The sequence below is a fragment of the Orycteropus afer genome, unplaced genomic scaffold, assembly GCF_000298275.1.
Source record: "Orycteropus afer afer isolate SDZICR_OR568_19922 unplaced genomic scaffold, OryAfe1.0 scaffold00093, whole genome shotgun sequence".
NCBI lineage: Eukaryota > Metazoa > Chordata > Mammalia > Tubulidentata > Orycteropodidae > Orycteropus > Orycteropus afer.
In genome coordinates this window covers 6,748,391-6,773,047 of record NW_006921680.1, presented here as the reverse complement: position 1 = coordinate 6,773,047, position 24,657 = coordinate 6,748,391, and the positions used below count along the sequence as shown (strand labels likewise).

General features: G+C 37.0%; 1 protein-coding gene across 1 annotated transcript in view; it reads right to left on the bottom strand.

Annotated features, from left to right (window-relative positions):
• Window positions 1-5,971: 5,971 nt before the first annotated feature.
• The window catches only part of KIAA0825 (KIAA0825 ortholog), a 653,154-nt gene continuing 634,468 nt past the window's right edge, over window positions 5,972-24,657 (bottom strand). Inside the window, exon 19 of the mRNA XM_042781175.1 lies at window positions 5,972-6,089. Coding sequence (XP_042637109.1) covers window positions 5,972-6,089 — 118 coding nt within the window. The remainder of the gene's footprint in view (window positions 6,090-24,657) is intronic.

The following is a 24,657-nucleotide window of genomic DNA, read 5'->3' as shown; positions in this document are numbered from 1 at the left end:
AAAGCTGAAGTGGCATCCCTGACAGGATTAGGCTAAACTCAACCTCTCTAGCAAAAATTCCTAATAATAAAAATTACCTATGAAAATCCCCTAATTGCTCACAAAGTACAGAATCCCAGGGCTTGGAAAGATTAATTTTGGTTCAGTGTCCTGCTGAGAATTTACATTTTGTCCCCAGCTACACTGAATCAGAATCTGTATTTTAACAAGATGCCCAGGTGATTCTTCTAGATCCCCAGGTGTCTTGCGTATATGTAAGAATCACCGGGGATCTTGTTACACTGTAGATTCTGATTCAGTATACCTGGGGTGGAAATGCAAGTTCTCGGTAGGGGACTGAACTGGAATGAATTGGTTAGAAGCCCTGCAGAGTACATGATGTCATGTATATGCTCCGTATATATATATATATATTTTTTAATATATACTTGAATTAAAAAAAATAAATAAAATTAGAGCAGATGAAGATGCTGTTTCAAAAGAGGAAGAAACACATAGAGCTACAGAAGTTTGAAAAGATGTGCTGAGAGAAAAGATTAATTAGAGGAGGGCAGGGACCGTGTCCTATGAGACATATATCTACAACTGTCTATTCAGCTCTCTCAGGATTTACTGCTATTGAACAATTGTTGAAAGCAGTCAGATAGTCTCTTTATAGTGCCATTGGCAAGCTTTAATCAAATTAAGTTAATTCTGGAATCCTTTCTTTGACTTGAGGATGGGCAGTAAAGCTATGTAGCCAAAGCTCAGAGCCAGCAAGTAATCTAGGTTTGAACTCAGGCATCAATAATCTGACAATGCATTTAAAAAATTTTCTATTAACAGAGATTTTATTGTGCAACCTTAATATAGCTGGCATCCTATATGGTTCTGTCTTTGCATGGCATTGGCTTTCTTCTCTGAACTCAACCATGGAGGAAAAAAGTAAGATTGGTAGATCTCAACCATTTTCATCAACTCACACAAAAACTGGGGAATCATTTAGGGAAATAAATGTGTTTGACAGCAGGATGGTAATGCACACTTTGAGATCCCTGAGTTAGTTTCAATGTTGGAACAAAAAGAGAGTTTGTGTGAAGTTATCTGGGTATTTAAACCATTCTGATAACTCCAAGGGGCAACTTTTAGTCCCCATGTTATAACCATTCAGCAGCATTTGACACAGTTAATTACATCCTCCTTCTAGAAACCTGAAACATTTTCTTCATTTGGCTTTTGAGAAATCCCAATGCTCCTGATTCTCCTTTGCTGGATTCTTCATGATCTCTGAATGTTGGTGTGCCCCAGACCTCTTCTCCCTCTTTAGCTATCTTTTATATGGCAGTATTTTGCTGATAAGGAGCTCTGGTGGCACAGTGCCTAAGGCATTTGACTGCTAACCAGAAGGTTGGCGGTTCAAACCCACCAACTGTTCCATGGAAGCAAGATAAGGCAATCTACTTCATCAATCTTTATAAAGATATACTGTCTTGGAAACCCAATGGGGGTCGCTGTGAGTCGGAATTGACTTGATGGCAGTGGGTTTGGTTTTTTGGTTTTTGCTGATGGCTTCAAAACTTACGTCTTCAGCCTTCACTTCTGTACTCACATATCCAACTTGTTATTCAACATTTCTATCAGGATATTTAGCATACATTTCAAACTCTATTTTCTACTTATAAAATGTGCTTCTCCTGCATATATCTCAATAAATGGCATAATGATTGTTTTAATTGTTCAGTTCTTTCTTTGATTTCCCTTTTTCTCACATTTTACATCCAATCAGTCAGTAAGTACTGTTGGCTCTGTCTTCAAAAGGCATTACAAATCTAACCAATTCTCATCATCTCTACTGCTATGATTCAAATCCTCACTGGATGCTGTAATCTCTTGTTTTCCATGCTTCCGTTCTTGCCTCTCTACTCCAAATGGCAGTTGAAGAAATCATTTTAAAATGCAAATTAGACATTGTCATATTTCTGTTCTAAACTTTAGTAGTTTCCCTGCTCAAATAGAATAAAATCCAAAATTGCTTCCATAAGCCTATAAAGTCCTACATGATAAGGCCTCTGGCCACCCCATGTCTCCACTGAGAAAGAAGGTATTAAGAAATTCTGTAGAGGGGAGAACTTGGCCTATAACTCCAGAGTTGGGAAATAACAGTCCAAAGAGGAGTGTCCAACTCTTGTCTGAAAGTGTTTAAAGGTAACAGACTGGCAGGGGTTTCCTGTGGTAACAATAAGGAGCTAAGAACTGTCAAGTTTTCTCAACAGGTAGTAGATATGATGGTATGTGGTTAGGGTAGAATTGTTTTAAAAAAGAAATAAAAAAGGATAGAAGCAACTCCAGTAAGGAAAAAAGGGATAAGCAATTACCAAAATGAGGTTGTATGAAGAAAGCCACCAGAAGAAAAGTTGCGAGGAATGGTGAGATGATGGTTGGGGCAATGCTGAAGGTATCTGGAGTGTCCAAAAACATACAAAAGTATCTAATGACAGAAAGCACTCCTAAGATTTGGGCATTTGCTAGAGAGGAGACAACAATCTCAGTCTAAGATAGCCTTTTCTTCTCATTCCTGAACGGACTTTGAAGTATCTTGAGTTAACAGAGTGAGTGTGGAACAAGAAGAAGTAAACAGTGGATGAATAGAGACAAAACAGATAATTTCTCCTTCCTTATAGCCAAAATTGTGGATGGAACTTATCTGAGAAATGGTTGGAATCCTATTGAACTTTTAAGTAACTAAAAATGAGACAAATGAATTTATTTCTGGACTCCCAACTCTATTCCACTGATCTATACGTCTGTCCTCTACTAGTATCAAGAGCAGAGTAGATAGGCTTTATCACTGTGTGAAATATTAGGTGATGATTAATATACTGTTCTCATAGTTCCCTATTAAATTTCAAGAGATTTTAGGCATCATATTAGGAGTGTTTATAATTGGAGATTATACCTATGGCTTTTTTGTATTATGAAATATATCAAGCATAATAAAAAAAAACAAGATATTTTTTAGAGTAAGACATGCTAATTACAACCTACTTTAACTTCTCTTTGACTCAAGTAGATATGAACTGGGATAATGGAACATTATAAGTAAGCACATATTAGTAGACAAAGTAAGTGATCTATTTTCCCATTTCTTGAATACAATTGGTACTTCCATAACAATGTTTGGTGTAGATGACAAAAATGTAAAATATCTGAAAGACACAATATTTTTTATATTTTATTAAAAATTTAAATAAGATTCCACATAGTAACTGTTAAACAATAAAATAGATATGTATTTATAGTTACATAATAAATACAGTTAAACAGAACAAAAGGAAGATAATATTTTGTAGGAAGATAGTATTTTGTAAGCAAATAGAGAGTTATAAAGTATTAGCCTTTTTTATGTAGTTAACTTATAGATATGCAAAATAAATGTGAGAAGGAATAACTGTTTTGAAATCCCACTCTGTATGATACTTGAAGAAACATATTGAGTATAAAGTCAAAACTTTATAAAGATAAATCAATGACTTATCATTCAACATTTCCAATTATAAACTTCATTGCATTTATGGCTACTGTAATTTAACTGAGAAAATATAGAAGAAAATTCAACTGCAAGTTCTTGCATTCTCTCTTTCACTTTTCCCGTCTTCCATCTCATCTATCCCATTCTTCCCTTTACTATATTTCTTCCCTTTCAAAACTGAGCCAGAGAGAAATTTTTCTGGGTAACTAAGTCAGTTCCCACAACTAGTATAGAAATGTATCAGACTCAATAAAAAAAATAGTTTTAAAAATGAACTTCAGATATACTAGAAGACTAAGAATCCAAATGTGAAAACTTTCAACTTTATAATATTATTTTGCATGGTTTATTGGATTAGTTTATTTTTATTTTGACTTTCTTCTTTAGTGTCAATTCTAATAAAGCATAGTTCTGCAGATTTAGTAGACAGACCACCAGCAAGCAAAGGGATTAAAGTCAACTGTTGCTTTATGTTGATTATAATACTAATTGTTCAAATAAATTTATGCTTATTATTTAACATTATTTGGTGGCATAGGGCCTAAGGCATTTGACTGTTAACCAGAAATTTGGCAGTTCAAAACCACCAGCCACTCTGTGGAAGGAAGATAGGGCAATCTACTGTAAAGATTTACCACCTTGGAAACCCAATGGGGGTTGCTATGAGTTGGAATCAACTTGATGGCAGTGGGCTTTTGTTTTGGTTTATTTAACAAAAAGGCTTGATAAGAGTAGATGGAAAGTCCAGTTTTCATAAATTATTTTTACAAATTTTTAAATGGTCTGCATAAAATATTCAGAAATTCTTTCAATCATGTCTTAAAACATTTGGCTCATGATTATACTGGCCAACTAAAGTACATTCTTTAAAAATAAAATGTGTTATTTGGCAGGCATCTGGGTACATGGACATTTGTGTGTTTTCATTTAAAGAAATAATGTAAGAGATTTTCTCAGATGACTTATTTTGCCCCCACAAACTTTCACTCTTTGAAAAATGCATAATTACTTTACTTTGGAAATCATGTAACCTACACACATTTTATAAAAATCACATTGTGGGAACATGGATTATCTATTATGCATCTGAAATATACATATCTATCTATTTATGCAAATATATCTAAATATCTAATATATAGAGAGATCTGAAAACATCAGAAGCCATGCTGTTTGATGTCATATGAGTCTAAAATAATCCATGATATATGGCTTTTCCCAGATGTCTTGTAGATTGCTCAACAGTCTAATTGTTTTCATTGTCTTTAGTGGCAGCTATTTAAACAATTGTGTTTGAATAACACTGTAGGAGGCATACGGGTTATTATAAAGGGGTACTCCATACTGTCAGGCCTACAAGGTCATTATAATCTTTATAATACAATGAGACGATAAAGGCTGATAAGAAGGATGTAATAAATATCTAAAACCGTACTGGGCAGAAAGGGCACTAGAACACTCTGTCTCTTTGTTGTATGTGTGTGATTACATGTGTGAATGTAATGAAAATAACAGTATGAGAATTATGGATAATGAGTTGTGTGGTAGAGATTTATGGAATGAGTTTTGAACACAATTTTGGAAGAAAGGTGGTTTTTGGAGGGAAGAATGGCAAGAGTGTGGCTTCAACCAAGATGGTAACAGGCAGTTGGCTAAACATGAAGCCATTTGGTATAAGATCTTAAGGCATATGATCATAAGTTTGAATCTGATTTAGGGCAGTACTGAAAAGCCACTACAGGCAGAGATATAACGGAAGCCACACTTCAAGAGGATGCTTTTTCTCGCTGTGATTCAGTTAATTTGGATGAGGAAAAGGCTTTGGGAAGGGAGGGCTTATGAACAATGGTGGGTAGTAAAAGCAATTAAAACCTGAAGTGGGGCTACAGCTACAAAATTAAATTGAAAACTTAAAGTCCAAATGTTGTATTAAAATATCTTTAGAGAAAAGATTTCCACATTTTGCCTGTTGTCATAGATACTTCAAGAATGAGAGGAGGAAAAATAATTCCAAGGGAACACGAGATGGCAGCAGTTATATCACAGAAAGAGAAAGATGGGAGAAAGAAAAAGATTTGAAATGATATTTAAAATTAAAAAAACAAACAAACATGTAGCACCTCATTATTATTTTTTTTTCCAATTCCACAAAGCATTGTGTTTATTGTTGAGTCTCAGATGAGAACGGATTATTATTGAGATGGCTTGTGTACATATTGGAGGGGCAATAGCCACTAGGAGTCAGTGCAGGGGCTATAGAACATTGGATCCTTGCCAATTTTGTCCCCAAGGAGCTTTTCAATGACACCTTATTCTTTATGTGTTGTATTCCTTTCCAGTACAGAGATTACTCAGTCATTGGTTTCATGCTTCACAGCCCATCTGAGGTACATTGTGACTATAGTAAAAATCCTACTCCATGTGATTATTTCCTAGAATATAGCTGTTGTTGTTTTCTGCAGATTACTGTTCCTCTGTGTTATCTGAGGCAGAAGAGTTCTGTATGGTGCAAATTCGTTTTAAATGTTCCAGCATTGCTTTTTCTTCCTCTTCTAGTGTTTCATCCTTCCTCATTTCCCACCTAGAAAAAAAAATTCACATCTTAGTATTCTTATACTTTCAAACTACAGTGAGGACTCAGTTATTCAAGCCTTGAATATGTAGTCACTGTTATTGAGGCAACCTTTTTTTCTTGTTGGTTCGTTTACTGTCTGCCTCTTGGGCACTGCAGTTCATTGGCACTGCTTCTTCACAGTGGTGCAGGAGGACAGGAGAGGAAAACTGAGTCAAACCAGCTCCCTCCAGTATCGAGTTTTAGAGTATTGCTTTTTATAATTTTTTTGTACCTAGATATTAAAATGTTATGTGGCCTACCAGAATATACACACACATATATAAAATCTACAATAAGCTGCAATTAATAAGCAAATATTTTAAAAAGTATCTTTCCCTCAGTGATGAAGTTATATAGGGGTTTTGCAGGAAAATCTTAGCAGCAAAAAGAATATTAAGCTAAACTGAATATACTTTAAAGGCAGGTCAGTCTATTTCTAGAAAGAAGATCAGATTTGAAATAATCAAATTAAATCACCCAAGAAAAGCAGCAAATTGTTAGCAAGGTTCTATAGAGCACTCCTTGGAAGGAAGGTTGGGCAATCTACTTCCGTAGTGATAACCGCCTGGGAAACCCAAGCAGGGGTTGCTATGAGTCAGGTCTGACTTGATGGCACATAACAACAACAACAACATAGAGCTTTTACTAAAACAGTGGTTAAAGACTTAATTCTGGGTGATTGGCAGAAATAGGATAAAGTGTTAGACTATGACATTGTAACTATACGTATATATATAAACTTATTAACTAAATACTATCAGGTACTTTTGAGTATATTTTAATGCATTTTCTATTATCTGCATAGATTTCCTTTTGCTTTCTCCAACTCTTATTTCTACCAACCCTCAAGCCATCCACTATGATTAAAAAAAACCCAAAACACAGCCATCGAGTCGGATCTGACTCACAGCGACCCCTCCTTAGGTTTCCGAGGCGGTATCACTACAGAAGTAGATTGCCCAACCTTCCTTCCCAAGAGTGGCTGGTAAGTTTGAACTGCCAGCCTTCTGTTTAGTAGTCTGATGCCTTAGGCACTACGCCATGCCGTTAAAAAAAGAATTTTTTAAACCAATGCTTGTCCATACTAAAGGACCCTCTGCCATCAGAGCTTCAAATAAACAGAACTTCTAATACTAAACAAGCTTACTGAATGTCCTCCAAAAGCTCCTTATTTTATTATAGTCAGAAATCCGGGATGACAAATACCCTGTCATACATGAGGAAAACACATTGTTTTTCTCGGATGGGGAGGGGCATGAGGGAATTTTTTATGTTGTTTGAGTGGTGAAAAGAAAACAGGGGCACTGCTATTTCCATAGAAAGCTCCAAGTAGGATGCCTGTTCCCACACAGAATTCTTCTTGTAATGCTTGGTTCAACAAGCTCTGGTCAGTCCTGGAGATTAAAAAACAAAAAAAAACAAAAAAAACTTTCACTGTCCTTTTTATATGGATGGAGTTGGGCATCAATATGCATGTTACATTGAGCCCCGTTCAAGTAGGAAAATAAGTAATAATGTAAAATACTTATATAGCATTAACTGTGACCTAAGGGGAAGCTCTGGTAGCATAGTGCCTAAAGCACTTGACTGCTAACCAGAAGGCTGGTGGTTCAAACTCACCAGCCACTCCTCGGAAGGAAGATGGGGAAATCTACTTCTGTAGTGATACTGCCTCCGACTGGACCACAGATAACAACAACAACAACATGGCCTAAGGGCAGTCTTGATGACACAGCGGGTAAGCAATTGTCTGCTAAGTGAAGTTCAGTGATTTGAACCCACCAGCCACCTGGAAGAAGAAAGATGTGGCAGTATGCTTACAGACTTGGAAACCTTATGGGGCAATTCTACTCTGTCCTATTGGGTTGCTATGAGTTGGAATCCACTGGATGGCAATAGGTTTTCTTTTTTTTTGGCTTTATGTGTCAAGCACTAACATATTACTTTAAAACACTTGACATCACTTTTTAAGTCCTCACTACAATATGTTATTATTTCCATTCTAGAGATGAGTAAATTGAAGCATAGAATGTTGAAGTCAGTTGCCCAAGTATCTTGAGGGATTTGAACTCAGGCCCTGGAGTTTGAGCTTGTAAAATGCAATACCAATCCTAGTTTTACAATCATTTTACAAGTATCATTAATTACTGGTAAAACTAGTTCAAATATTTCATTTTCTAAAAAAATGTCTTTCTGACATTCTGAAAAATACCTGTCTTTCTTGGGCTATACATTAAATAAAATAGCTTTCTAAGGATCATATGAATACTCTTAATAGGAATTCAAATATGAGAAATTAGGTTTGCTTTTTTTTCCCTCTCACGCAAAGGTGCTAACACTGCACTGAGTAAATGAATTATTTTATGAATGTCAACAGAACAAAATATGTAATATGCACATAAATATTTTGATCATTGTCTCTGCTTATGAAAATTGAAAGCACAGTTTCTTTGCTTCATTAAAAAATCTGTATAATTAATGTAATTTAAATGAATTGTATACATAATAGAACCCAAGATAAGGATTCTGAAGCTTCATGACAATTATAGGCCCTTCACTGTATAATTGAGCTGTTAGTAATTAATGATATTAGGCAAAGTTATTTACCTACCACAGCCTTCTTGAATTTGCTTGTGCTTATTAAGAAGAAATAATTTCATAACAGAACAAAAATTATGACAAAGATAGGTGAAAATAATGTTACTCACTGCTGTCAAGTTGAATCTGACTCATAGCTACCCCTCCTTGGGTTTCTGAGGCGGTATCACTATGGAAGTAGATTGTCCAACCTTCCTTCTGAGGAGTGGCTGGTGGATTTGAACCTCCAGCCTTCTGTTCAGCAGTCACATGCCTTAGGCACTCCCAGACTTGGCTATACAGAACCTGAATTTGTTTTCTGGAATCTAAGCATTTTAATCTATATTCAGTGTGCTACTACTAGAGGACTAGTCCCCCAATATTGTCCTTAGACCACAGAAAGCCTAGACACTTAAGTGTTCAGAAATATGGATAACACATCTCAGTATATATTTATCTATATGCAATAACAAAAAGATATATTAATCACAGTTGAAAATCAATATGCTTTTAGTATGCTAATTAATATTTGGGGAGTTATGCTTGCATAAGCATGTGTGGATGTGTGTACGCACATGTATGTTTGGGTGAGAAAGAGACAGCAAGAGACTCCTAAAATAAAATCTTACTATAAACCCAGCATTTCAGTTCCATGAACATTTGGATTTCCTAAGCATTGCCTATATTATAATTTTCCATTTTACATAGGTCCTCATCATTCATAAGCTCTCATAAAGATGTAACTTGAATTCTGAACATAAAATAGAATCTGGACTGGTTGATGCAATATAGGCATACCTCAGAGATATTGCTGGTTCAGTTCCAGACCACCAATAAAGCAAATTGTTACAATTTACAACACAATTTACAAATTACAATAAAATGAGTCACATAATTTTTTTGGTTTCCTAGTCCATTTAAAAGTTATGTTTACTATAATCTATTAAGTATGCAATAACCAAAAATCAAAACCAAACTCACTGCTATGAAGTTGATTCTGACTCAAAGAGACCCTTCAAGTATGCAATAGCATTATGAAAAAGTCTGAAATATTGTGAAAATTACCAAAATCTGACACAGAGACATGAAGTGAGCACATACTCTTGGAAAAATGGTGCCAACAGACTTGCTTAATGCAGGGTTGCCATAAACCTTCAATTTATAGAAAATGCATTATCTGTGAAGTTCAATAAAGTGAAACTCAATAAAATGAGGTATGCTTGGATTGCATAATCCCTGGCATGCATTATGAGGATGTCATAAGAATACAAGGCGCTCTGGTGGCGTAGTGCCTAAGGCATTCTTGACTGCTAACCAGAGGCTGATGATTCAAACCCACCAGCCGCTCTGGCCTGTATTGAATAATCCCTGGCATATACTACGAGGATGTCATAAGAATAGGATGGACAAAATAATGTTGTGCTTAAGAGCACAAGAATGATAAGAGGATTAATATCTGAAAACTGTCTGGCTCTTTCTTATGCTTCAAAATGAAGCAACTGCATGTTTTTACACTCCCATCTTTTCTCTACCTTTTCATTTATGCAATTGGTAGAGTTGTGAGAAAGAACAGAACATAGTTCAACGCTAAGAAACTATCTGCCAGACAGGCAGCTAGCTACCACTGTACCAACTAGATAAGTTTCTTAGTCATGCAGTAAATCTTAGTAGGGTAAGTTCTAGCCCAGACACTGGGTAACTATAGCCCTGAGTGGTAAATTCAATCCAGGAATGTTTTAGTTAGGATTAGGCTCAGCTTTTAGTAACAGACTCTAATTCAGTTGCTTAAACTCATGAGGGTTTAAAGTCTCACCTAACAGAAAGGCAACATGAGGCTAATATGGTGACTTTATAAATTCATCAAGCTCAGACTTTCTTTCCCATCATTTGATCCAAAATGGTTGCTGGAGTGCCAACCATTATGGCTATAGTCCAGGCAGCAAGCAGAGGAAGGGGATAGGAAGAGGAGTACTTCTAACCTTTTTAAGATGTGTTCTAGGTAAGTTAATACCTCAACTTACCTCTCATGGACTACAATTTTGTAACATATTGCAAGGGAGGTTGAAAGACTATAATTTTTAAATTTAATACATTTCTAAACATTCTTAACTAAGCTCCCTTCTTCAGGAAGAGACTAGGTATCGAGAGGCAACTTGAAGTCCCTATTGTAACAGAAATGTTGTTGTTGTTAGGTACTGTTGAGTAGGCTCTGACTCACAGTGACCCTGTGCACAACAGAATGAAACACTGTGCTGTTCTGTGCCATCTTCATAATCCTTGCTATGCTTGAGCTCATCCTTGAAACCACTGTGTCAATCCAGTTTATTGAGGGCCTTCCACTTTTTCACTGAACCTCTACTTTACGAAGCATGATATCCTTTTTCAGGAAATGGTCCCTTTTCACAACATGGCCAAAGTAGGTGAGAAAAAGTCTGGTCATTCTCCCTTCCAAAGAGCATTATGGCTGCACTTCTTCCAAGACAGATTTTTGATTCTTCTGGCAGCCCATGGTATTTTCAGTATTCTTCACCAACACCACAATTCAAAGGCATCAATTCTTCTTCAGTCTTCCTTATTCATTGTTCAGCTTTCAAATGCATATGAAGCAATTGAAAATACCATGGTTTGGGTGAGAAGCACCTTAGTCTTCAAAGTGACATCTTTGCTTCCTAACACTTAAAGAGGTCTTTTGCAACAGATTTGTCCAGTGCAGTCCAACATCTGATTTCCTGACTGCTACTTCCATGGGTGTTGACTGTGGGTCCAAGTAGAATGAAATCCCTGACAACTTGAATCTTTTCTCCATTTATTCTGATGTTGCTTATTGGTCCAGCTGTGAAGACTTTCATTTTCTTTATGTTGAGGTGTAATCTATACTGAAGACTGGAGTCTTTGATCTTCATCAATAAGTGCTTCAAGTCATCTTCACTTTCAACAAGCAAGGATATGTCATCTTCATATCACAGGTTGTTAATGGTTCTTCATCCAGTACTGATGCCGAGTTCTTCTTCATATAGTCCAGCTTCTCAGATTATTTGCTCAGCATACAGGTTGAATAAGTATGCTGTTGGATACAACCCTGGTACATACCCTTCCTGATTTTAAACCATACAGTAGTATTACATTTTATCTGTTCAAACAGCAGCCTGTTCATCTATGTACAGGTTCCTCATGAGGACAATGGAGTGTTTTGGAATTCCCAAACATCCGTTTTGGTCTTTTCTTCCTTTACAGTCTTTTTAATGACCTTTTGCTTTCTTTATGTATGATGTTCTTGATGTCATCCTACAACTCATTTGATCTTTGGTCACTGGTATTCAATGCATCAAATCTACTTTTTATAGAGTCTCTAAATTCAGGTGGGATATAATCAAGGTCATATTTTGGCTCTTGTGGATGGATTTTAATTTTCTTTAGCTTTAACGTGACCTTGCATATGAGCAAATGATGGCCTGTTCCAGAGTAAGCTTCTGAGCTTGTTTTGACTGATGATATTGCACTCCTCCATCATCTCTTTCCATAGATGTAGTCAATCTGATTTCTGTGCATTCCATCTGGTGAGGTCCATGTGTATAGCTGCCATTTATGTTGTTGAAAAAAAGGTATTTGCAATGAATAAGCCATTGTTCTTGCAAAATTCTGTCATGTGATCTCCAACATCATTTCTATCACCAAATCCATATTTTCCAACTACTGATGATTCTTCTTTGTTTCCAACTTTCACATTCCAATCACAAAAATTATCAGTGCATCTTGAATGCATGTTTGGTCAATTTCAGATTGCAGAAGTTGGTAACAATCTTCAATTTCTTCCTTTTTGGCTTTAGTGGTTGGTGCACAAATTTGAATAACAATAGTATTAACTGGTCTTCCTTGTCAGACCAAAACCAAACTCACTGCCATCAAGCCTAATCCGAATCATAATGACCCCTTTTTGGGTTTCTGAGGCAGTATCACTATGGAAGTAGATTGCCCATTCTTCCTTCCGAGGAGTGGCTGGTGATTTTGAACCACCAGCCTTCTGGTTGGCAGTCAAATGCCTTCAGCACTACACCACCTTGTAGGGACATGGATATTATTCTATCACCGACAGCATTGTACTTCAGCATAGATCTCGAGATATTTTTTTTTTGATGATGAAAGCAACACCATTCCTCTTCAATTTGTCATTCCCAGCATGGTAGATCATATGATTGTCTTATTCAAAATGGCCAATACTAGTCCATTTCAGCTCACTAATGCTTAGGATATCGATCTTTATTCATTCCATTTAATTTTTTGACAACTTCCAATATTCCTAGATTTATACTTTGTACATTCCACATTCCAATTATTAATGGATGTTTGTACCTGTTTCCTCCAAATTTGAGTTATGCTTCATCAGCAAATGAAGGTACTGAAAACTTTACTCCATCTACATTATTAAGGTAGACTCTACTTTGAGGAGGCAGCTCTTCCTCAGTCATATTTTCAGTGCCTTCCAATCTGAGGGACTCAACTCCCAGCCCTATATCAGACAATGTTTCATGGCTGTTCACAAAGTTTTCCAGTAATATAGTAGACAGTGTTTCACTGCTATTCATAAGATTTTCAGTGATTAGTTTTCTCAGAAGTGAATGGTCCCATCCTTTTCCCCAGTTTGTCTTAGTCTGGAAGCTCCACTGAAAACTGTTCATCATGGGTGACACTTCTGGCATTCAAAACACAGGTGGCATAGCTTCCAGCTGCACAGCAACAGCAAGCTACCACTGTCCACAAACTGGCAGACTAGTGGTGGCCTGCTTTTCCTACTTAGTACAGGGACATTAGCAAATCTAAACTTATTAGCTAATCTTTTTTGTGTTTATCAGTAATAAAGCTAAAGTTTTGTTGGCTATCTGTCTGATTCCTGCATGGAACCCTCAATTGAAGGGAGAAGAGAAGAGGGTAAGGAAGAACAGGGGAAGGGAGAGGAGAGGAGTAGAGAGAAGAGAGCAGTGGAGTAGAGAGGAGATGAAAAGAGAAATTGTTTATTGATATTCCTAAAACCTCAATGCTCTAGAACAGGGGTTGGCAAATTATAGCCTATGGGCCAAATCTGACCTGCCACCTGGTGTTATAAATAAAATTTGATTGAACACAATCCTCTTGTTTGTATATGCATTGTCTAAGGTTGGGCATTCCTACTTCCATAGTGATACTGCCTCGGAAACCCAAGGAGGGGTCGCTATGAGTCGGGGCCGACTCGACAGCAAACAACAACAACAACAACATGGCTGTTTTCGCTCTACAGTGCCAGAGCCAAGTAATTATGACAGGGACTGCATGGTCTAGAAAGTCTGAAATATTTACTATCTGGCCTTTTATGTAGAAAGTTTGCCACCCCTGGCTCTGGAACGTGGTTCTCACCCATAGCAATACTGCTTTCATGTGGAGGGGAGCTGTGTAGGAGATTCTGGTTGATATTATGACTGGAGAGTGTTTCTAGGATCCAGAGAACAGAAATGATAAACTTCTATAAAATGTGACAATCCCACACAATGATGCGATGTCTTCCCAACATGTCAATAGCATCCTTGCTAAGACATATTTGTTCTAGAATCTCCAAAACAATGTTGCATATTAATGTTGTTGTTGTTGTTGTTATGTGCTGTCGAGTCGGACCCGACTCATAGCGAACCCTCCTTGAGTTTCAGAGGCAGTATCATGGAAGTAGATTGCCCCATCTTCCTTCCGAGGAGTGGCTGGTGGGTTTGAACCACCAGCCTTCTGGTAAGCAGTCAAGTGCCTTAGGCACTACGCTACCAGAGCTCCCACATATTAATGAGAATAGTCAAATAGTATTGATGTAGTGCCAGTGTTACACTGCTGAGAATAATATTTGATGAAGAGTGCAGGTTCAGGACCTAGGATGCTAGATTTGAATCCCACACTCCCCACTGTGTGAATGAAGTTGGGCAAGCCATATAAAAATGTGCTTCAGTTTCCTTATCTATAAAATGAGGATAACAGTACTTATTTCATAGAGTTATGGGGTGTATGAAATGACTAAATTATTATAAAACACATGAAATAGTGTTATCACTTTGTTTGAATATTGGTTAAGATTCGAATAGCAGAAAATCTTTCTGTGGTGCATTAAACAAATAGGGGGTTATTTTCCCACATAACAAGAAATACTGAGGTAGGTGAGTGCTGGCATGGATTAAGTGACTCAGCTACAGTGGGGTTGATAGCTCTGTTCTTTTCTTGGACTTCACCTTTTGGTACCAAGATAGCTGTTGCTGCTTCAGATATCACACCTTGTTTGAAGTAGAGATGAAAAGAGACACACCACCAACACTGTTGCATTTTATCAGGGACACAACACCTTTCTTCCTAGCAGTCACTTTCTAGCCGACACTGCTAGGATTCTTCCTAGCAGACACTCTAGGTTTGTATCCTGGTTCTGCCACTCAACAGCTGTTTTATCATATGCAAAATGAGGCAAAAAAAAAAAAAAAAAAAAACCCAACTGACTGCCGTTGAGTCAATTCAACTCATAGTGACCCCTCCTTGGGTTTCTGAGGTGTTATCTCTACGGAAGCAGATTGCCCAGTTTTCCTTCTGAGGAGTGGCTGGTGGGTTTGAACTGCCAGCCTTCGGGTTAGCAGTCAAAATGCCTCAGGCATTGGGTAAGCTATGAATTTCAAATGCTTCATAAAATGTTATTATTATTTTATGAGATTTTAGTGGATTACTCAGAATTCGTATCTTGATGCCCTTTCTCTTGCCCTTCACAATGTTTTATCTGATAAATTCTCTTTCTTATCAACATATGAGTCAAATGAACTTGCTAAGTGTTACAGTGGTTTCATTTTAAACATTATTATGATTGTCTTGTCATTCCTTCTTGTCTTCCGTAAGGGAGATGTTTCATGCTAGACCACTCTGTTAAGCCTAGGGGGGCCAATGCTCTTTTTGTTTTTCTATAATGCTTTTGCTGTATCTTTCAAATACATTTTATATTGATGACATTTTGTCATATTATTGGCATGTCTTCTGAAACACCAATAAAATACTTGAATATAAAGAGGGTAACTTGAAATAAGTTCCTGATTTAATGTTATCATTAAACATTTATGCAGCAGTTTATATTTACAAAGTGCCTTACAATTATTTATTAGTTAATTGTAGTGTTAAACAACATTAACCACTTAGATAAATTAATGATTTCAATTGTCCTTACCAGTTGGTAGCAGAGCAATACAAAGTTGAGTCGTATTGGATTTTATTTCCTTAGAACAAATCTTTTTGTCCTTCTCTTCTCCTCTACACAACACAATGCATACTGGCTCCAATGGGAAGTTCCAGTCAGAGGGGAGAATTATTTCTCTGTGTTTTCCTCCTCCCCTATATTGTACCTGTGAACTTTCTTCGGGATTCAATATTAGGCAAGCTTCTCTTCTCCCTTAGAGAGTTCCACATCTCTTCCTACATATTCAGCTTTTGCCTCTGCATCTGTAATTCATCTGTCTCCCAATCTATAATTGAGTATCTTGAAAATTCATTTGTGTCCCAAGCTTTCTAAATTCAACTTCCTGATGGTCATTTTCACTCCCACTCCAATTACGTTAATATGTAATTAAGTTATTCAAACTGACTCTTACACCTTATTCTCCCTCAGAAATTATGTATGACCCCACTGCCAATCTTGTCCATACAGTCAGTTACCAGTTAAAGTAGAGCATACTCTATACTCACTTTCATTTTCATTTCTTCTTTTCCATTCTCATGACCATTAGTCCACAGTTTGGGTGCTAATGATTTCAGTGCCTAAATGTACAATATTCTCCTAATTGGTCTTCCTGCTTCCATTGTCTTCATGCTCTGATTCCAACCCTCATATCACTGCTTCAAAACCAAACTCACTGCCATCAAGTCGGATCTGACTCATGGCAACTCCTCCTTGAGTTTCCGAGGCAGTATAACTATGGAAGTAGCTTGCCCAGTCTTCCTTCCAAGGAGTGGCTGGTGGGTTTGCCTTAGGCACTATGCCACCAGAGCTCCTATATCATTGCCTGACTGATCTTTTTAATATGTGTTGTTGTTGTTAGGTACTTTCCAGTAGGCTCCAACTTATAGCAATCCTATGTACAACAGAATGAGATGCTTGCTCTCTGGACCTGCACTATCCTCACAATTGCTGCCTCCATAGAACTCATTGTTGTAGCCACTGTGTCAATTCATCCCATCGAGGGTCTTCCCTTTTTTCGCTGACCCCCTACTTTACCAAGCATGATATCCATCTCCAGGAACTGGTCCCTTCTGACAGCATGACCAGAATACAAGACAAAGTTGCCTCTAAGGAGCATTCCAGCTATATTTTTTCTGAAACAGATTTGTTCATTCTTTTGACATAAAGTTTTCCAGTAATATATTAGACAGTGTTTCACTGCTATTCATAAGATTTTCAGTGACCAGTTTTCTCAGTACATTCAATATTCTTATTCTTTCAATATTCAATATTCAATATTCTTTGCCAACACCACAATTCAAATGCATTAATTCTTCTTTGGTCTTTCTTATTCATTGTCCAGCTTTCACATGCATATGAGGTGATTGAAAATACCATGGCTTGGGTCAGGCGTACCTAAATCTTCAAAGTAACATCTTTGCTCTTTAACACTTAAAAAAGGTATTTTGCAGCAGATGTGCCCAATGCAATACATTGTTTGATTTCTTTTGTGTGTGTGTGTGTGTGTGTCTGTGTATGCAGTAGTCTTTTCTTTTACTGTCTATACCTTTTGTGCTCCTCTCTGTGTCTTCCTTTTCCTTAGTGATATTGTGCTAGTTTCCTTAGTTACATTGCTTTTTCCCTTTACCCATATCAAGCCTGTCTGTTAGTTATCCATCTGTTTTCCTGCCTTTCCCCTCCCCTCCCATCTCTGGTAACCAACAAAGAAAATTTTCTTCCCCATGTAAAACTTTCCTTGACTTTGTACAATTATGGACTCATACAATATTTGTCCTTCTGTGATTGACTTATTTTACTCATCATAATATTCTCCAAGTTCATCCACATTATGAGGTGATTCACTGATTCTTCATTATTTTTTGACGTTGCATAGCATTTTATTGTGTGTATGTCCCATAGTTTGGTTATCCATTCAGCTGTTGAGCATGAAGACAATGGAAGCATGAAGACCACTTAGGAGAATATTGTACATTTAGGCACTGAAATCATTAGCACCCAAACTGTGGACTAATGGTCATAAGAATGGAAAAGTACTTAGGTTGTTTCCATCTCTTTGCTGTTGCTAATAGTGCTGCGATGAACATGGGTGTGCATATATGTATATTCCTGTCCTGGAGCTCACCTCTTTAGGATATATTCCTAGTAATGATATTGCTGGATCAAATGGTATTTCTATTTCCAGCTTTTTAAGGAAGCTCCATACTGTTTTCCACAGTGGTTGTACCATTTTACAGAGTCACCAGCAGTGTATGAGAGTTCAAATCTCTCCACACCCTTGCCAGTACTTGTTTTCTGTCCTGTTGAACTTTGCTGTTCTTGCTGGGGTGACATGATATCCCATTGTTGTTTTGATTTGCATCTCTCTAATGGCTAATGATCATGAGCATTTCTTCATGGGTTTGTGAGATGCCTGAACATCTTCTTTGGTGAAGTGTCTGTTCTGGTTACCTAGTGCCATTCTGACAAGAAATGTACACAAATGGGATAGACTTAACAAACAGGAGTTTATTCCTACAATTTGGAGGCTTTAAGTCCAAATTCAAAGTGCCAGGCTCTAGGGGCTCTTCAACCTTGGGGTCCAGCTCTGCCTCCTGCTCCTGGCCCACTAGAGCTAGAGGCGTTTCTTCACTCAGACAGCTGCTAGCTGCTGAGGCTGAGAAGTCCCAAGGTTGACAAGTAAAAAAGGCACAGTTCTGATGTTACCAAACACATGGCAGGCCATTAACTTAAGTCCATTTAAGTCCCAAGGTCAGCAGAGCATAGCAGCCTGCTGAGCAATGACATGGGTATATGAAGGGTCCAAGTGTGCCATATGCTAGAGACCATTCTCAAAACTTCTCATTATATACAGGAAGCAGACCACATATCCAAAGGCAGCTACTCAGTTGCTTGTGGTAGATCCCATGGAGTTGATTGCCAGTCTCATCATGGGGAACAACTATCACCAGCGGCCCAACCACTCAACCAGGCCCACCAAGTTGACACACAAACATAACTACCACAGTGTCTATTCATGTTCTTTGCCCAACTTTCTCTTTTTTGCTGACCCTCTATTTACCAAGCATGATGTCCTTCTCCACAGACTGGTCCCTTCTGAGACCAAAGTACGAGAGACAAAGCCTCATTATCCTCACATCTAAGGAGCATTCTATCCTGTCCCAAGACAGATTTGTTCATTCTTTCAGCAGCCCATGGTATATTTTTAAATTCTTTGCAAACACTGTAATTCAAAGGTATCAATTCTTCTTTTTCAGTCTTCCTTATTCACTGTCTAGCTTTTGCATGCATGTGAGATGATTGAAAATACTATATGCATTTTTAAAATGCATTTTATTGAAATAAATTCCAGTGAAAAACACAAAACTAAAGTGACATGAGTCAATGCCTTTTTTTTTTTTTTTTTTTTTGCAGTGTTCCCGCCCCTCCTCTCCCACCCCTGGCAACCAACAAAGAAAGTTTCTCTCCATATATAAACCTTTCCTTGATCCTCCACAACAACAAACTGACACTATATTTGTTGCTTCTCTGTCCAAAGGGCTCCCTTTAGCATCTTTTGTAAGGTGGGTCTGGTTGTAACAAATTCCCTTAATTTCTGCTTACCTGGAAATGTCCTAATTTCACCATCATATTTGAGGAGCAATTTTGCTGGGTACATAATTCATGGCTGGAAAATTTTCTCTTTCAGGGTTTTATATATACCATCCCACTGTCTTCTCACCTTCATGGTTACTGCTGAGAAATCTGCGCTTAGTCTTATTGGTTACCTTTTGTGGGTAACTTTTCATTTTTCTCATGCTGCTTTCATGATTCTTTGTCTTTGGTTTTGGTGAGTTTGATGATGATATGTCTGGGTGATTTTCTTTTGGGGTCTATCCTGTTTGGGGTTGGTTGGACTTCCTGAATGGATATATTCTCATCTTTCATCAAACCAAGAAAATTCTCTTCCAACAAATCTTCAACAATTTTCTCTGTGGTTTTATTTGTCTCTTCCTGTTCTGGAATTCCAATTACACATAGGTTATTCCTTTTGATGGTATTCCACATGAACCTTAGGCTGTCTTCATTTTGTTTTGATCTTTTTTCTGATTTATCCCTTTCCAAAGAAGTGTTCAGGTATTTGCCTTCAATCTCACTAATTCTGTCTTCCATTAATTCAATTCTGCTCCTTTGTCCATTCAATATCTTATCTATTTTTGAAAATTTAGTATTAATCTTCTGGATTTCTGTGTGTAGACTTTGTATCATTTCTAATTTTTCATTTATTCTGTCATTTTGTTGTTGTATTGTCTTTTTAAATTGTTGTAGGGTTTTCTCCTCAATTTTGTCAATGTCTTCCTTGATCTGTCTCTCAATTTGTTGAAGAGAGCTAAATGTAATTCTTTTGAATTCCTTATCAGGGAGTTCCAATGCTGTATCTTCCTCAGGAATGTGTTTTGGGTCTGTATGCTGGTCCATTGTTTTTCCTGCTTTATCTTGCTTCTTTGTGTGGACTGTGATGCTCTGTTGTCTCCAAGGCATTGCAATGTTTTTGTGTTTATATTTAATTGGTGATTGTATATTGGAGTGACTTCCCCACAATTTTCATTTACTTTATGTAGTTTGTATGTTATCTATGCAAGCAGGGCACTGTGCTGTGCTCCTCTATTCACTAGTTGGCAGCACTTATACACTCACCATCTGTCTCCTTTCCTGTTGTCAGCCTCTCATATGTCCCTGCCAATCTTTACAAACAGCGCCCATTCTTAGCTCCCTGGAATCCGAATGAGAATGCTATCACTTTAAAATAAAAATGGTTGCCACTTGTGAAGTTTCAAAATGGCTGTGTCCTCGGTCACTTTATATCCAAAATGGCTGCTGCTTGTAAACATTCAAAATGGCTGCACCCTTGGTCACTTTAAATATTGAAAATGGGTGACACAAGTAAACAATCAAAATGGCTGTGCCCTGTGAACAGTGGAAAGTCAACAACTCAGGTAGTCTCCCTCCTTGCTGTTTCCCTTCCTAGTCATGGGCCACCAGCGTAGTCATCCCTGCAGCCCTTGGTGAACAGAGCTGATCTTTAGGTCAATTCTCAGGTCCAAACACCACTTGGAAATATTCAGGCTGTTGGTCCCGTCAGAGGAGCTGACAGTCCGCAGCTCCAACTGTCTCTGTACCTACTGTTTTCATTCAGGTTTTTCCACTAGTTGGTGCCTAATCCACTTCTGTGTAGTTCCTTTCAAAGCTCAGGAATCCAGGATTATCTTGTATCTCTGTCAACTGATTCTTCTTTTCTTTGTTGGAGAGGGTCTGTGTTGCTTGTCTGCCTATTCCTCCATCTTGCCGGAAGTCCATTATTCGATTTCTTGACTGCTGTTTCCATGAGCATGGATTGTGGATCCAAGTAAAATGCAATCTTTGACAACTTCCACCTCTTCTCTATTTATCACAATGTTGCTTATTAGCGCAGTTGTGAAGATTTTTGTTTTGTGTTCAAGTGTAATTCATACTGAAGGCTATAGTCTCTGATCTTTATCAGAAGTGCTTCACCAAACAAAAATTATGTCATCTGCATATCACTGGCTGTTAATGAGTCTTCTTCTGATCCTGATACCACGTTCTTCTTCATATAGTTCAACTTCTCAGGTTATTTTCTTAGCATACAAATCAAATAGATATGGTCAAAGGATACAACCTTGACACACATCTTTCTTTTCTTTTTTTAAAATACATTTTATTGAAATGTAATTTATGTATGGTGAAATATACAAAACTAATGGGTCAATGCATTTTTTTTTTTTTTTTCTGTGTTCCCTCCACTCCCCTCCCAGCCCTGGTAACCAACAACAGAAGTTTCTTTCTATGTATAAGCCTTTCCTTGACTTTCACAATAATGAACTAATACTGTATTTGTCCTTATGTAATTGACTTATTTCATTCAGCATAATGTCCTCTAAGTTCATCCATGTTATGTGGTATTTTGCAGATTCTGCATTATTCTTTAGTATTCCACAGTACTCCATTGTGACACACATCTTTCTTGATTTTAAACCATGCGCTGTCCCCTTGTTCTCTTCAAATGACTGCCTTTTAGTTTTTGTACAGGTTTCTCATGAGCACAATTAAGTGTTCCAGAATTCCCATTCTTGCAATCAAGATGTATTGATAATTTCTGGTGATTGGAATGAGAAAGTTGGAAATAAAGAAGAAGCACTGGTAGTTGGAAAATATGGCTTTGATGACAGAAATGATGCCAGAGATTGCATTATAGAATTCATGAATAATTGAGGGGAGTATATTATAAGCCAGAATAATCAGCTTAGAATTTAATCAGCTTGAATTTAAATGACACCATTTCTTAGTAACTCCATAAATTCGAAGAATTAAGAGTTTGCACTTTTCCTTAGAGATAGGTCTTTCCAAAAGTACCTTAACAGAGGATAGGTCTTCTAGAAGATAAGAATAAGAATCCACAACAGCTTCTGCCTAATATTTTCAAACCCTAAATTTGGGATTTGTGCATAGTTTCAGTCCATCCTCTTAGGCATATATTTAGTAGAAATGGAAAAATGAAAATTACTCTTTTTATATAACTTGAATGAAATATTCCTCATTTTTATCTTTTCTAAAATAATTCACTTTCTCTGAACTTTGTATCAAATCTTTAAAGAATATAAATTAGGGTCCTACATGAGAATCAGGGAGTAGAGATATTTCAGAGTGAGTGGGTGGCAAAAATCTCACTTTGGTAAGGGAGCAGAAAAGTGTTTAGAAACTTATTTCTACTCAATTTAGTTAGTTCCTCAAGCTACTTAAGTTGTACTACTCTGGGAGGAAATCCTACAGGAAAAAGGAAAGCATTAAGGAAACATCTTCAAAAAGGTCAAACAAATAAGAGCTCTGGTAGTGTAGTGCCTAAGGCATTTGACTGCTAACCAAAGAATATGATTTATTTGTACTATTTTATATTCAAATGTAAAAAGATAAAAAAGATAAAAAACACACTGCTATCAACTTGGACCCAACTCATAGTGACCACTCCTTGGGTTTCCGAGGTGGTATCACTACGGAAGTAGATCGGCCAACCTTCCTTCAAAGGAGTGGCTGGTGGGTTTGAACCGCCAGCCTTCTGGTTAACAGTCAAATGCTTTAGGCACTATACCACCACAGCTCCTAATGTAAAGATAGAATGAGATTTTTAAAATAATATTATAGTTTCCCTGAAATGTAAAGAACATTAAATTTCTATAGAATACTCAAAAAAAAAAAAAAAAAAAAAAAAAGCACCACTGCCTTTGGAAGTCACAAGACATGGGCTCTTTTTAAAATAGGCAAAGTGAATTCTTCCAACTCCTAGTAAGTTACTTTGGCCTAATTTGACACTTTAATATAGAGAAAATAAGAATTTTTTATTTATTTTGCAAAAATACTTCACAGACAGTTAATATCATATACTTAGAACCCCTGGCAACCAATGTTATTTTTCTATATATTTCACAAAAACACAGAAATCCATATAGTTATATCTATGAAAATCTATACTCAATTCTATTAAATATCAATACTTGCCTTCCTGAATTAACAGTTTGGTTGCTTCCTTCAACCAATAATTTATGATACAGTTGTGATAACTAGCTACATATTCACTTTATCCAGCTATTGCTACAAGAATTCAAATGAATGTTCTTTTGCTAGATGGTTGATTTTTTTTTGCTACTACTAATGCAGTAAAAGAGATCTTACCAAGCTCAGGAACAAGTAGTAAAACCCTTAATTTGAATTTATAGTCTTCAGAGACAATCTGTAGCACAACTTAACTGTCCAAGCAATTTATTTTAATTAATATGATTTGTTCTATATATTTAAGTAGGAAAGTTACATAGCAACAAATGGGACAACTAAGCATGCTAACGGTACATTTTAAATAGTTATGGCTTAGGGAAAACGTAAACAGAAGCATAGCCATTAGTAGTAATTGAAGTTGAACTTTTCTGTTATCAGTAAATCATCCATATCTCCACAGAGACTTCATTGACACCAGTGCATTTTAAACAATTGTAAGAGTTTAGAGAGAAGGTCAAGGTCACATTATTTGGTTAGCATTTAGTGCTGAAGTACAGAAAATGCCCTTTGCTAAGAGAAATGTCAGGACAGCTATATACTACCAGAATCATATTGTTGATTTTCCTCAGAGTAATGTATAGTTTAAGGAATCAAAAGAAAAATTGACTTTTTTTTCTAGCTAAATTTGATATATCTGAAAATGTTTATAGATTGTGCTCCATAGACACTTGGAGTCTATTCCATTTATTAAACTTTTATGATAAAAAGTAATTAAACTCCATCAAGCAATATTATTCTTGCACTAATAACAGTCTATTTTTCACAAAAAGGAACGGATTACAAATTTACCTCTAAAATCATAAAAAATTGAGTTATGTTTTTATTACCAAAAACTAAAACTAAACCCATTGCTGTTGAGCTGATTCTGACTCATAGCAACCCTCTAGGACAGAGTAGAATTGTCCCAAAGGGTTTCCAAGGTTGTAATATTTACAGAGGCAGACTCCACATCTTTTTCATGTAAAGTGGCTGTTGTTGTTGTTATGTGCTGTCGAGTCAGACCCGACCCATAGTGACCTCTCCTTTGGTTTCTGAGGCAATATCACTATGGAAGTAGGTTGCCCAACCTTCCTTCTGAGGAGTGGCTGGTGGGTTTGAACCACCAGCCTTCTGGTTAGCAGTCAAGTGCCTTAGGCACTA